A 13223-nucleotide genomic window follows, 5' to 3' on the forward strand; every position below is an offset into this window, starting at 1 on the left:
CAAAAGAATTTTTATTTTATTTTATTTTAAAATTAAAATTATATTACAAAAAAATTTTAAAAATTAAAAATGAGAATAAAAACCAAACACGCATATGTTTCCCCTATATTCAATTACGTTATTTTATAGCTACTTAAAAATATGTATAAAAAACAATAACTTTATGTAAATATTTCATAATATATTTCGGCGCACGGCCCTAGAAGGCATTTATCGGGTAATGAGCGGGCCAGCGTGGGCCCATGGGGCTGGAGACTTGGGCTAAGAGAAAAGGATCGAACCTCTGAGCCCACGTTTGGAGTCGCAATTTATAACGGGGAGAAGATAGTTATTTATTTTGTTTCACTTTACAAATAATCAATTATTATTTTATGCTTAGGCCAAAAAATTTACCACTTTATTCCATCTTTCATAACTGGGAAGCCCCATAAAGAAAAAGAAACATTAAAATCCTAGATCAACTTCTTTCCTCTTCTCGATTTTTTTTTTTAATCTGTTCTCCATGCTATAAAGATTGTTTCACAAATTTATGAGACTGTATTTTTTACGATGACCACGTTATACGTGTCAATTAAAATTATTTCTTTTGAAAATATATACTCCATTCATTAAAAAATATAAGACCTTTTTTTTAAAAGTTGAATGTTAAAAAATAAAAAATATTTTTATATTTCAAGATATATATAATTAATGTAAATCCTTAATAAATAAATTATTTTATATTTATTTTTAAGTAAAACACTTTATTAAATAAAAATAAATATGAAAATATAATATCAATTTAAAAATAATTAACTAATTTATTAAGAGTAAAATCTGAATAAAAATGTCTTACCATTTGAAGAAGTAGTATTTTATCTCACTCTAGTCTCTGGGAGCTATTCCATAAGAGGTTTTCTCTCTTTAAAAATTAATAAAATATTGATAATTTTTATTAATGGTTTTTTACATTTGGGTATAATTCTCTTGACAACCGAGACCTTAAACTTTTGAAATTTTAAATAAAGCACCACCCCTAATCTTCAAAGACCACCACCACGAAGCCACCATTTCCAAATTCCAAAAATACACAAATCGCGATAGTAAGCAAAGCACAATTTAATAATATATATATATATATATATATTGATGAACAAATGACAACAATTTACTGGGAATTCATTGATTGCAACCCAAACTATTTTAAAAAAATTAACTCTTTTCAGGGCAAAAAAAGGATTAACTCCCTTATTAAGAGAGAAATGACCAAATTTGACAGGCCACATCAACAAACAACAACAATAAACTCATTTAGGCTTCGTCCAACGTAATTTCTTCGTACAGAAAGTTATGACTTATCAGTTGATCATCGTCTTCTTTCATCACCAGTGGAACGATTAACCTAAGTCGATGGAGACTAAATTATTTATATATAAATTCTTTCATATCCTTCTGTAATTCAGTAAATTAAACAGATAGCATTGGAGAGGTCCAGATATCTCCATCAATTATCATTCCTAAAATGCTTTTCTCTGTACATCACAGTCTCTTTAGCCACACGATGCTCTATCAGTTATTCTTTTTGTTTGTTCCTTTCAAGTTGTATCTAACTGTTTGATGATGTTACGAAGGAACCAATCATGATTGTTACACGTGTCATATTCACTTGTACCGTTTGGTGCATCTGTACTCTCTCATCAGATAAGTGGAATCAAGCAGGGGATAAGGTTTACACATCCTCGTTACGCAGGTATAGATTTTTATTTTACCTTGTGCCTCATTCCTTGCCATACTTTGCTTAATTAGTGGGTTTCCGTTTTTGTTTTTCCCCTTGCTTTTTTAGGATAAAATTTTCTGTAGAGAATTTTTCTTTTTAAGAAAGATTTTATATTTTATAAAATGACGTTTTTGTTTCCGTTTATGGGAAGTTTTTCTTTTTAAGAAAGAGAGAGAAGATTTTATATTGTATAAAAATTAATAAAATGATTGAAAATATTAAAAATAAAGAACACTTCATATAAATTCACCAATATCACTTTCAAAATATTTTTTTGATCCGTTTTTTTATTAGATATTAAAATGTCCAAGCTACGTATAAGTAAATTGAGTTAAAAATGTAAGATATTTTTAACCTAATATTTTTCCTCAATAAAGTGATTATTTATTTTTAAACTAACATTATCTTTTCATATCTATCCCTACATAATAAGGTATTTCACTTTAGAATAAATATAAAGTGATTATTCAATAGGGATAGTTTTAAAAAAAGATAATAATTATATTTTAAAATATTAAAAATATAAATTTTTAAATTTTTAAAAAATATTTTATATTTTTAAATGAAGTGAGTATATAATAAAATAAATGGAGACATAAATTTATGTTTTAGAATGTTGAGTTAAAATATAATATTCTTTATTATTTTTGTCCACTTATTCTTTTATCCATTTCCAAAAAGTTGTTGACAGCTGTTCGTTGTTGATGATGATAATGAAACCGCTGTTTTTATTTTATTTTGTAATTTGTAATACAGTTCGTCGGAGGAGGGTCCATATTAATTAATAACCTAACCCTAGAAAACTCAAAGCGATGTCATTTTAAATAAGAAAATTTTAATCTTCCACACAATTTTAAACTTATTCATAAAGACATTTGAATAAAAAAAATGGAACCCTTTTAATTTAAATTTGCATTTTAAAATAATATTGAAGTATTTTTTCCCTATATATATATATATATCATACACAGCATCACTATTCTATCTGTGTACTCTGTGGAACCCAAATAACGTTGAATCAAGAATTAGATACCCACTAATGTGTTCTCAAACTGTGTATAGTCGTTTTAGACGCGGCTATACGGACGATACCGATGAAAGAAACTAGCTAGGGTGCATAACATAGGCGCATGAATACGACGAAACACAAATAAAGTTAAGAATATTAAGACTTTAAAGGACGTGCATAGAACTTTAATTAGATAGCTTTTGAATCACTACTAATTCCAATGAATTCCCTCTTTCCCCTTCTCTTCATTTCTTGTTATTATCTGAATTTCTTAGGTCTCTTCTCCTGATGAGATTATTAGAGGCTAATCAAATTAATCTGAATTTAAGTAGCTTGTGAGAATGCTGATAAAACTCAGATGGTGATAACCCACTAGCTAGTGAAACGAAAAACAGCGGCTCGCAGTGAAGTTAGCCTTAATTATTACTATTAGTATTATTACATTATATTATAAGACAAGATCTCTATATATAATGTATATAGTAGTTGCATATTGCATATATTGTTTTTTGTATGAGATCAAACCCACATAGCACCTGCTCGCTTGAGCATTGGGATCAAGGATCGGTTAAGGTGGAGGCTCATGACTTCATTGGTTCCGCCCACAAGCTCGCCGCCGATGAACACAGCCGGCACGGCGGGGCTGCACCCTAGCCTTGAAAGGGCTTGCTCAACCTCCCTCCCTCTTGGAATCTGGTCCAGTTCATGAACCGCAGGGTTCACACCGAACTCTGCAAAGAGGGTCCTGATTGTGTGACACATGCAGCAAGAGCTCTTGCTGAAGATCACCACCGGTCTCTCTGATGCCATGTTATTCACCCTCTCCATCTCTGTCTTATATATATCTATATATATAGTCTGATGGCTAGGTTGAGGATGGAACAATGCCTATTGGGTTCAATACAGATTGATCAGGAAGGTGCCTTCAGAGATCAAGCTGATGAATCCAATCGAGTTTGAATCAGAATCAAAATCAAAATCAAAGCCAGCGAAGTAACCAACGAGAGTGGATTTATATATTAGCTTCTTGTTAGGGTTTTGGGTGTGATGGATAGAGTAAGTGGAAGAGGTTTATATAGGGGTTTTGAGGTAGGGTTTTGGAGCTTGGGGTAGAAGCCAAGAGACGAAGGAGGAGAAGATATGAGATTTGAGGTGGAGATCGATCGGATAGAATGTTCCGTTTGGATATATTTAAAGGTCGATATCGGTTTTTGTTTTTGGAGTTTCGCTTTGATCATTTGCTGACAGGGATAAATCAACGATAATGTATCGATCAATGCCATACGGGAACAAACACGTGTGCCCGTACGGATTCAAATAATGTTATTCTCATGCATGTCCTTTTACAGTGCTCACTTTTTGTCTCGACTTTTCATGCCCGTGATTCTTCGTACGAGATATCGTCGTGTTTTGTGTTGCGCTAATTTCTGCCCTCCCCCCCCCCCCCTTTCATTTACAATCTGATTATTTTAAAAACCTAACAGGAAGGGTCAGTTCACCCGGAATCGGGCCAGTGTTCAGTGTGGTATTGCAGTAGAAACTGGAAACTGGTGGAATCATGATGAGTTTGATCACCATTAGACCATAATCCAAGCACTGATCATTGAACCACTATTTCATCATATTCACTGGTCAATCTAATTTTTAAAACCTTGTTGCGGTAGTTGGAATATTTTTAGTTCTCTCACATTAACTACTCAACTTAGTTTTTACCAAAAAAAAAAACTACTCAACTTAGATACATTCATAGGTAATTGAAGAGAGTATTATGAAAAAAATGAGCTTAAGGGGTGTGTTTGGATAATCAACTTTTAACATTTGAGAAGTACTTTCTGACTTTTAGAGTGTGGAATGTTGTTTGGAAGAAAATAAAGAGATAAAAATGTATTTGAAAAGTACTTTAAGAATATTAGTGAAAGTAAATATGGTGAATGTAAGATGAGCTTTTGAAAAGTAAATTTGAAAAATAGAATATAATTTGACCATGATATTTCAAATATAATTTATTATTTTTTAGTTAAAAATATTATTAATTCATTAAAAATATAATAATAATTTAAATAATAATAATAATAATAATAATAATAATTAAAGATGAAGTTTTTAGCATTATATATTGAATAATTAATTATGTTAATTTTTAGCATTAATATACATTCAACTATTTATAAAAATTTTGTCCAATAAATTAAACTTTGTGTTTTATATTTTTATTATTTAATATATCAAATTTTATGTTATTTAAAATTTTTATCAACCAATAAATATTTATCCAATTGATTAAATTTTTTTGAATAAAAAATGTATCATATATATTTTTTAAATCATGTTAATTTGTAATATTAATGTATGTTAAACTATTTATTAAGTGATTTTTTTCAACATATCAGACTTTATATTTTTTTATTCTTATTATTTAACATATTAAATTTTATGTTGTTTTAAATTTGTTCACATTTTTTAAAAATTTTTAATATATCAGATTTGTATAAAAAATTATAAATTATCATAAATCAACATATTTTTTTTGTCATTGTATATTCAAAAGCACATTTGAAAATATGAGTCATTATTAATTCAAACAACTTTTAGTTTATCAAACTAATTTTTAAAAAAATATATTCAAACATAAATTTTATTATCACAACTAACTTTTACTAAACTGATTATCAAATAAACTTTTAGCAAAAGAAATTTTGGTAAACTAAAAATCAAACAAATGATACGTATTCCCCCTTTATATACATAATTATGGTAAAAAAATATGCAAAATCACTTTTCTTAGCCGAGAGAATCTGAGCTGCATTGATTATATGGATAAGGCAAAAACACCTAAAATTGGTGTGAGTGGTAAATGTTATCATCACTTAAACAAGTGATTAGGGTTTAAGTTCCAGCCTTTAGCAATTGAGTTGAAAATGTTTACTCATTGCTCTCAATACCTTGGGAGAGATATTCTTTACTGTTGATGAAAGCTGCTCCTTATACTTATCCAAAAAAAATGGAAAGGGTGGAAATATATGATGAATTGGAAATTGGAATTAATTAGGAAATAATATGGTAATGCGTTATATTATAGTATATGCACACACATGCGTAGAGTAGAGAGGTTCATATCGGGTTATTTCGTGTCACAATCTAGCTTTCTAATAAAACGAGCGGTTTTTGGTTTGTTCCTTTTCTATCTTTGAGGCATCTGCTGCTTTTTGGAATATAAATTTAAAGTTGAATTCATCGAATTTTCCAGAGATTTAATTTTGGCATCTAATTCCAGAAAGGGATATATGATCGAAAGCCTTTGAAGGCCACGATAGGAACTACTATGTGTATAGTTCTGGGCATCAACATTAATTAACTTCTCAATTTGTGTCGATTTATTTATAAACGAATTATGCTATGATTTCAAATCAAATATATATTCCAAACAATCATAATTAATTATTAAATCTGTCTGAAATAATTTTAAAATCTTTTGTTATCGTTAAAATGGCACATCGGGTAAAGTCAAGGTTCAATGCTCAACAGAAAAAAAAAAAAATTGCTTAGCTTTTCTGGGCGCGTCCTAGAATTTTTTGGGCTGATATTTTTTGAATAAATTTAACATCCCAAAATATAAGATATTTTAATAAAAATAAGGTTTTATTAATGGTATTTTTCTAATATTACTTATTTAATATTGAAGTAAGCCTATTTAATGAAATCTTAATATTCTCAAAGTATCTTATATTCTAAGATGTTGAATCTCTCCAAAAGTGACTTATAGTTTAGGATAAAGTATTACACACATACATATCCATAAATTAAAGCTAACATTCTTTTGTTTTGTTTTTTTTTTTTTTGGTTTTTGGGTTCTCTATGTGTGTAGGTTCCTACGGCCCTGAAGTAGATCAATTTGATGATGAGCGCTTTAATTTTCATCATTCGCAAAAACTCACCCTCTCTCCTCTCAGCTTTCGGCATGCCTCATATAGGATGGTTATAGGCACAACTATCTTATATGAGAAAGTGAAGATACGCAAGAACAAATATAGGGCGGTTGTTTGAATAACTGTCATACACACACAAAACATAGGATAGTTATATTAACAACCGTCCTATATGTGCTTATGCAAGCATTTTTTTTAAAAAAAAATTGCATTAGTTATAGGATAGTTATTTGTAACAACTGTCCTATGTTTTTTTTGAAATCCTTAAATCCTAGACCTTAATCCTTGATGTCTTCCCCCTCTTAAAAGTTCAGCCCTCACAAGTTGCCTTAGCATTCTCTCTTCTTTTTCCCTCACCCACTTCATCGTTATCTATGCTTGAGCTTGCGATCACTGTCGTGAAACCCATTCACGTTATCTCTTGTCCCTACTGTTGATGTGCTTAAGCCCTCTCATGTTCTCATCATTTGAGATTGTGGTTGTTTTTGTAGCTAGAAGGAACTAAGTTAGGGCTTCTGAGTAACAAGGTTCAATCTTATATGTAGAAGAAGCAAAACCAAATCGTAGCATTGCTTCTTGATTGTGGCTTGCTTCCTCTGTTGTTGGCAATATTCTTGTTAATTTCTAATCTACCTTGGTAAGTCTATTTTGAATTGTTTACTTACTTTTCTCCACAAGCTGTAGGTTGTTCTACTCTATCATAGGAATAAGCATATTTATGAGATGCATCTCTTTATTGGGTTTCATTTCAACCAAAGCATTTAATGGTTACTATCCATGCTTTGTATCTCATCTAAAAGGTTTATTCTCCCTATCCTCCCTTTTCCTTCACATAACTATGTTCTTTCAAAAATTGAGAATGTGTAAATTTTTACATTTATAGGGCCTTATCAAAGTGGTTTAATCAATGCATATTTTGGCTTGTTTGGAACAGGGGAAGTTAACTGATATGCATTTCTTTTATTGAGGGGATTAACCAATGTACAATTTTAGTGGTTTGATTAAGGAGAAAAGAAGAAAAAGAGAAAGAGCTGAGCTTGATTGGAGAATTCATAAGCTACAATGAGTAAACCTATGACTGCTATAAATACCATTGTCAAATTGTCATTTGGATGTCAACTATAGGTTTAGGTTCTTGCTTCACTGGATCGTGTAGGAACTCTACAATCTCTTTGTCTTTTTATAGTATTTCATGATGAACATTTCATTTTTTTGAGACTTATAGAGGCTACAAAGCAGTGTTTTCAGAACCGGACCGGACATTGAACCGAAAAAGTCAGCGGTTCACGGTTCGCATGGTTCAACCGATTGGACCAATGGTCCAACCGGTGACGTAATAATTAAATTAAAAAAAATTATATATGTATATAATAATTTAAATATAAGAAATACATATAAAATTGCTATTTAACTTAAAAAACTTAAATATTTTAAGTTTATCATGACTTAACAAGCTATATGATACACTATAATATCAAATGATTAAAAAAATTAGTCATTTTTTTAAAAAAATTTGATAAAAAATAAAAAAAAAGTTTTTTTTTGAACAGTCCGGTTTTTGAAAACCGGATCCGGTTCCCGGTCCGACCGCCGGTCCGAAACGGCTCAACCCGGCTCAACTCTGAAAATGGTTTTTTCCTTTGAACCAGACCGGAAACCAGACCGGTCGACGGTCCGACCGGTCCGACCGGCCGGTCCGGTCCGATTTTCAAAACAGTGCTACAAAGTGCAATATGTTGCAACATCCTAACAACTATAATTATAAACTCCTTAAGGATCAAACAAACTTTCCTAATGTCAAGGCTACTAAGTTGTCTTTCCCCACTTATCTTCATATATAGTTCAAGAATGGGTAGTAGTAGTAGTATAGATTATTAATGAGAAATAAAAATAATAGATATTCTTTTTCTCCCTTACTTTTATTACTTGAAAACAGAAGTAATTAAGTTTAAGTTTTATTTTTTTTTTAACACCATTCCTTTCATTGATGCTTGTTCACTATTTTTGGTCATTCTCATGCAAAGATTCCAAAAATTGATAGGTGTTCGATTGTTGATGCTATGTTGTACATGCACACGTGGAAGGGTATTGGATTCATTTTTGGTGTGAATTTACATAATTTTTAATGTGCTTAGTAGTTTAGATAAAAGATACTTGTACTCCATATATATAGACCTATGTAACACTGAAGTGAATGCAAATGTCAAATTAATTGTTATCAAACTGCTAAAATTTGATGCTTTATTTACTATTGGTGCATATAATTTGCCATGGTAATGTTTGCAATGATTGTTTTGTGGTTGATATATTCTAAAACATGGTTACTTCATTAGCTTCCTTTTGGGTACAATATTAATGTTAAATGGAACATTGTAATTAACAAGGGTCATTTCAACTTGAGTTTGTAAGCTATTGTGTCAAAGCTCGTGTATAGTTTTTGTTGTAATCTCTAATAGAATTATTAACAATTATGCCTTGTTTGATTTTTTGATGGAGTCATTTATATCAATAATATCTTTGAAAATTTTGCCTTGTAAGAATAATCTAGGAGGTATGCAACCCAAATACTTGGAGTCAACTCTATCATAATGGAGTTAGTTCATTTTTAAAGATTTTTATGCTTTTAGTCATCAACTCTATCATAAAGAAATCAAATATATAGCCAACTTTGTATTTTTAGTACACTCTTGGATCCCTCAAATAGTTCTTTGTCAAGCTTCAATCTATAGCTTTAAGCAATGAATTTGACCGAACAAAAATAGAAAAGCTAGCTTTTACTGTTGCTGTTAAGGAAGCTACCTTTGTGTAATGGGTTTGGGAACTTGGGATCAAATCATGTGTCATTATTAATTTGAGCTATTTGATAGCTACATCTTGTGTTAATAATTTAGTATGCTCCATGAAATTGTGAATGCCATGTTGATCCTTGATTGTGAGTTTGCCACTGGTAAATGAGCTATGAATAACTGCTGAATCTTTCCTTGTATTTCTTTATAGTTCTGTTTTGGTTCCTAGTAGGTTAGTTTAGTTTTAGGTCCCTATATTAATAAATGCACAATGGTGTTCTTTAATCCAAAATTTGGGAAGCTTGCAGGTTATAAGATATTGCTTTTAGAGAAGACTGAGGTTTGAGATCTCTGTTCAAGTTTAATGTTTTTGTTTTATTCTTCGATGTTAGTCTTTAGTATTTTTCAAAGGTGTCTAGGGTTAGGAGTTGTAGGTATCTTCTTAGCCTATATGAGTTATGTTGTTCTATAATGGTAGTAATCTATCCTTTAATGTAGTAACCACTAGCTATTGGCAGATTAGTTTATTTTAAGTGGTAGGATCTACATTTATATGTTTTAGTATAGGTTTATTTTAAGTGCTCACATGTTTTTCCTCTTTATATGTTGAATAGACTAGGAGTATTTTATGCCTTAAATTTGTTTCAATTTATTTAAGGTTTTCAAACATCAAAAACAAAATTTAGTAAGGCGTCAATACCTATAGGCATTTGAAAATGGTTATACAAAATGATAAGGAAAATTGGTTAACCAATTAATTTAACTAAATTTCTATAGGCAAATTAATTTGGAATTAATATCTGCTATTTTCTAAACAAGTTAAAGAGGCCTTGATTATAAACATGTACTGAATGAATCCTAGTTTCATTTTTGCATTAAGACCAGCTTTATATTTAGATATTAAAATTTGTAATAAAGCTTGACAGGCTATCTTTAAACCTTCTGCCATTATTGGAAAATAGGAGATTAGAGATGAAGATGAGTTTTGATTTCAACAATTACGCCTAACTTAATGATCATGAACCATTTAGGATGGACTGGAAGTGTGAGATTAAGGTTGATCATTCATTCTCACTGGTGTGTACAAGAAGGACTTCATTTAAGCTGGAAGAGTGAGGCAAAGGTTGAAAGGCTATCTTTAAACCTTCTACCATTATCATAGAAGACGAGACTAGAGATGAAGATGAGTTTTGACTTCAACAATGATGTCCAACTTAATGATCATGAACTATTTAGCATAGACTAGAAGTGTGAGGTTAAGGTTGATTATTCATTCTCATTGGTGTGTGCAAGAGGGACTTTGTAAACTTTAGGATATATAAGTAAGTTTACCCTTACTAATCCACCATAATCTACAAACATTAAGGTAAATACCAAGTTTGTAAAAATTACACAAATATGGAATCCCTAGTTTTCACAATTTAAATACTCCCATGTATTTTCAACATTCCTAAACCAGAGTTTAAAACATGTGTAGAAGCATGAGAATCCAAAAATGAATGCATTTGTAAAAGCAGTAAGGAAATCATTTTGGCAAAAAAGACACATGCGCCAGGGTATAACACTCCCGTGCCGCAATGTGCCATCTTTGTGCAATGAGACATGGCGTATTGCATGAGTTTGTGATAACAAATTCTCTTGTTATATGACAGCACCCGAGACAAACTTCTGACATGTCCCATTTCTTTATCCAATATTCAATTGAGGTGATCTAAATGTCTAATAGAGAGCTTTCTCCTAACTCTAGTTAATGGTATGACTTTCACAATTAAATTATTTTTTTAATCAAAAATTAGACACCCTTTTCAAAACTCACTTCTTTTTCACAATAATTCAGAACTATGGTGTCCAAACCACATCAAGTGCTAAAAACCTACACTAACCCTTAGACTATACTCATTGAACCATTTAAGACTCATGCAACACACCACATCCATCCAATACACATAAATTATAAGTTCACTACTCAACCCCTTGAATGCTAAAAACATAAAAGGGAGTCAATCATGCATAAAACATCAAATATGTGTCATAGAATCAAAATACACTTTATACTACTTGTACTGAAATTTAGGCCTTATATAAAATTTACAATCATAAATAAATAGCTTAGGGCATGAAATACACATAACACTTTCAATTATAATGCAAGTAGATCAAAATAATAGAATGAAGTCCTAATTGGTAGGTTAACAAGTTAAATGCACATAAAAATAAATATAGCGGCCTACTATTAGAATTGTCACACAATCATAAGCCTCTAATTATTTCCTCTATCCTGATTTGATTAGTTAGGCCTTGAAAATATTGAAGAATGAGGAGTAAGTATAACTACCCAATAATCAAAGTCAATTTAACTGATACAATTACATATCAATTAATTATGGATACAAATGGTAATAACCCAAACATCACATGCTCATAAATCAAGTATAGCCTCAGCCACAATAATAGTGACATGTGATCAGGCATGAAACAATTAGCAAGAAATGTATCACAATCATGCATATCATGGGGTCATAAAAATAACAACCATGCACCCTTAAAATATGCAAGACCATAATAATAACAACCATATAGCTAGAACTAAATGCATGATCAATGCCAACCTTATACCCTCCTATTATCTCCAACATAAAACTAGTGGCTATCAATGGCTATATCTATAATTTAGTCTAGTCGAGCCTTTTACTTGTAATGAGCTATCAGGTCAGGGCTAACTTACTTATTTGTGTATTGTTGTTTCTCCTGATACTAATAACCATAGGGTGTTGTACCCCTAATCTATTCTCCTCATAAATCAGTAAAGACTCGTTAGGTTATAATTCCTTAAAAAACAAGGGTACAATCCTGAATCAATCATAGGATAATGCTAACTATTGATTCCAACTGTCGGTGCCAATGCAGGCTTTCGATTCCAACGATAAGCCACTACTACAATGTAGATTTACCAATCTACTTCATCCTTAAGTGAAAATCCCACCAATGATCATCCTGTGCACATATAGACACTTATTATGTCATGTTAACACCATTATTAACATCATATTATATTCATACTATTTTTCTTATCCACTATTCTCCTCATGCCAAATGTCACACATTCATCATTCTCCATATGTAAAATATCACATATTCTTCATCAATTATATGAGTAGAAATATGCACATTGTTTTCTACAAGTAAAAACAATTTCACACATTGCCAAATTTGCATCGAAGGGTTCATAAGCATCTAAATTATTTTCAAATGATTTAAATCACTAATAAATAATTAAAACCATACGAATAAGATTTCTCCCAATTAGCTCAAACCTTTGAGAGGTCAAAAGTTTACCCTTCAAAACACAACTCCCAAAGCTTCTTCTCACACTTGAATGGTGCCAATTAAGTTAATTTACAATTAAATCATAAGGATAACATTATTATCCCATATTTGGACAATGTTCAACATTCTAACTCCACATTCTTTCTCATCAAAATTATAAACTCACTCCCAATCATACCCATTAAGTTTACTAGGTTTTAATAATTCTTATTATCATAAATGAACCATTTAACCACCATAATAGCTTCAACACAACTCTAACAACCATATTTATTGCCATTTTTATGTATTAATGGTCACCAACAATTAACAACTCACAAAACCATTAATGTAGGGTATAAATACTTTAAACAACTCTTATTATATCTATTTTAGCCAATAAATTCGGACCTATAGTTTATTTGGATCAAAATCCATGA

The 13223-nt window shown here is 30.7% G+C and overlaps 1 protein-coding gene across 1 annotated transcript; it reads right to left on the bottom strand.

Annotated features, from left to right (window-relative positions):
* Positions 1–3164: 3164 nt before the first annotated feature.
* On the bottom strand, positions 3165–4047 carry LOC129309876 (monothiol glutaredoxin-S2-like). The gene has a single exon (XM_054951625.1). It carries the CDS (start codon positions 3591–3593, stop codon positions 3285–3287), a length of 309 nt encoding a protein of 102 aa, XP_054807600.1. The 5' UTR covers positions 3594–4047; the 3' UTR covers positions 3165–3284.
* Between the last annotated feature and the right edge of the window lie 9176 nt (positions 4048–13223).

This window comes from Prosopis cineraria, unplaced genomic scaffold (assembly GCF_029017545.1).
Source record: "Prosopis cineraria cultivar Desert tree isolate PC_DT_omini unplaced genomic scaffold, ASM2901754v1 PC4, whole genome shotgun sequence".
In the NCBI taxonomy this organism is placed as follows: domain Eukaryota; kingdom Viridiplantae; phylum Streptophyta; class Magnoliopsida; order Fabales; family Fabaceae; genus Prosopis; species Prosopis cineraria.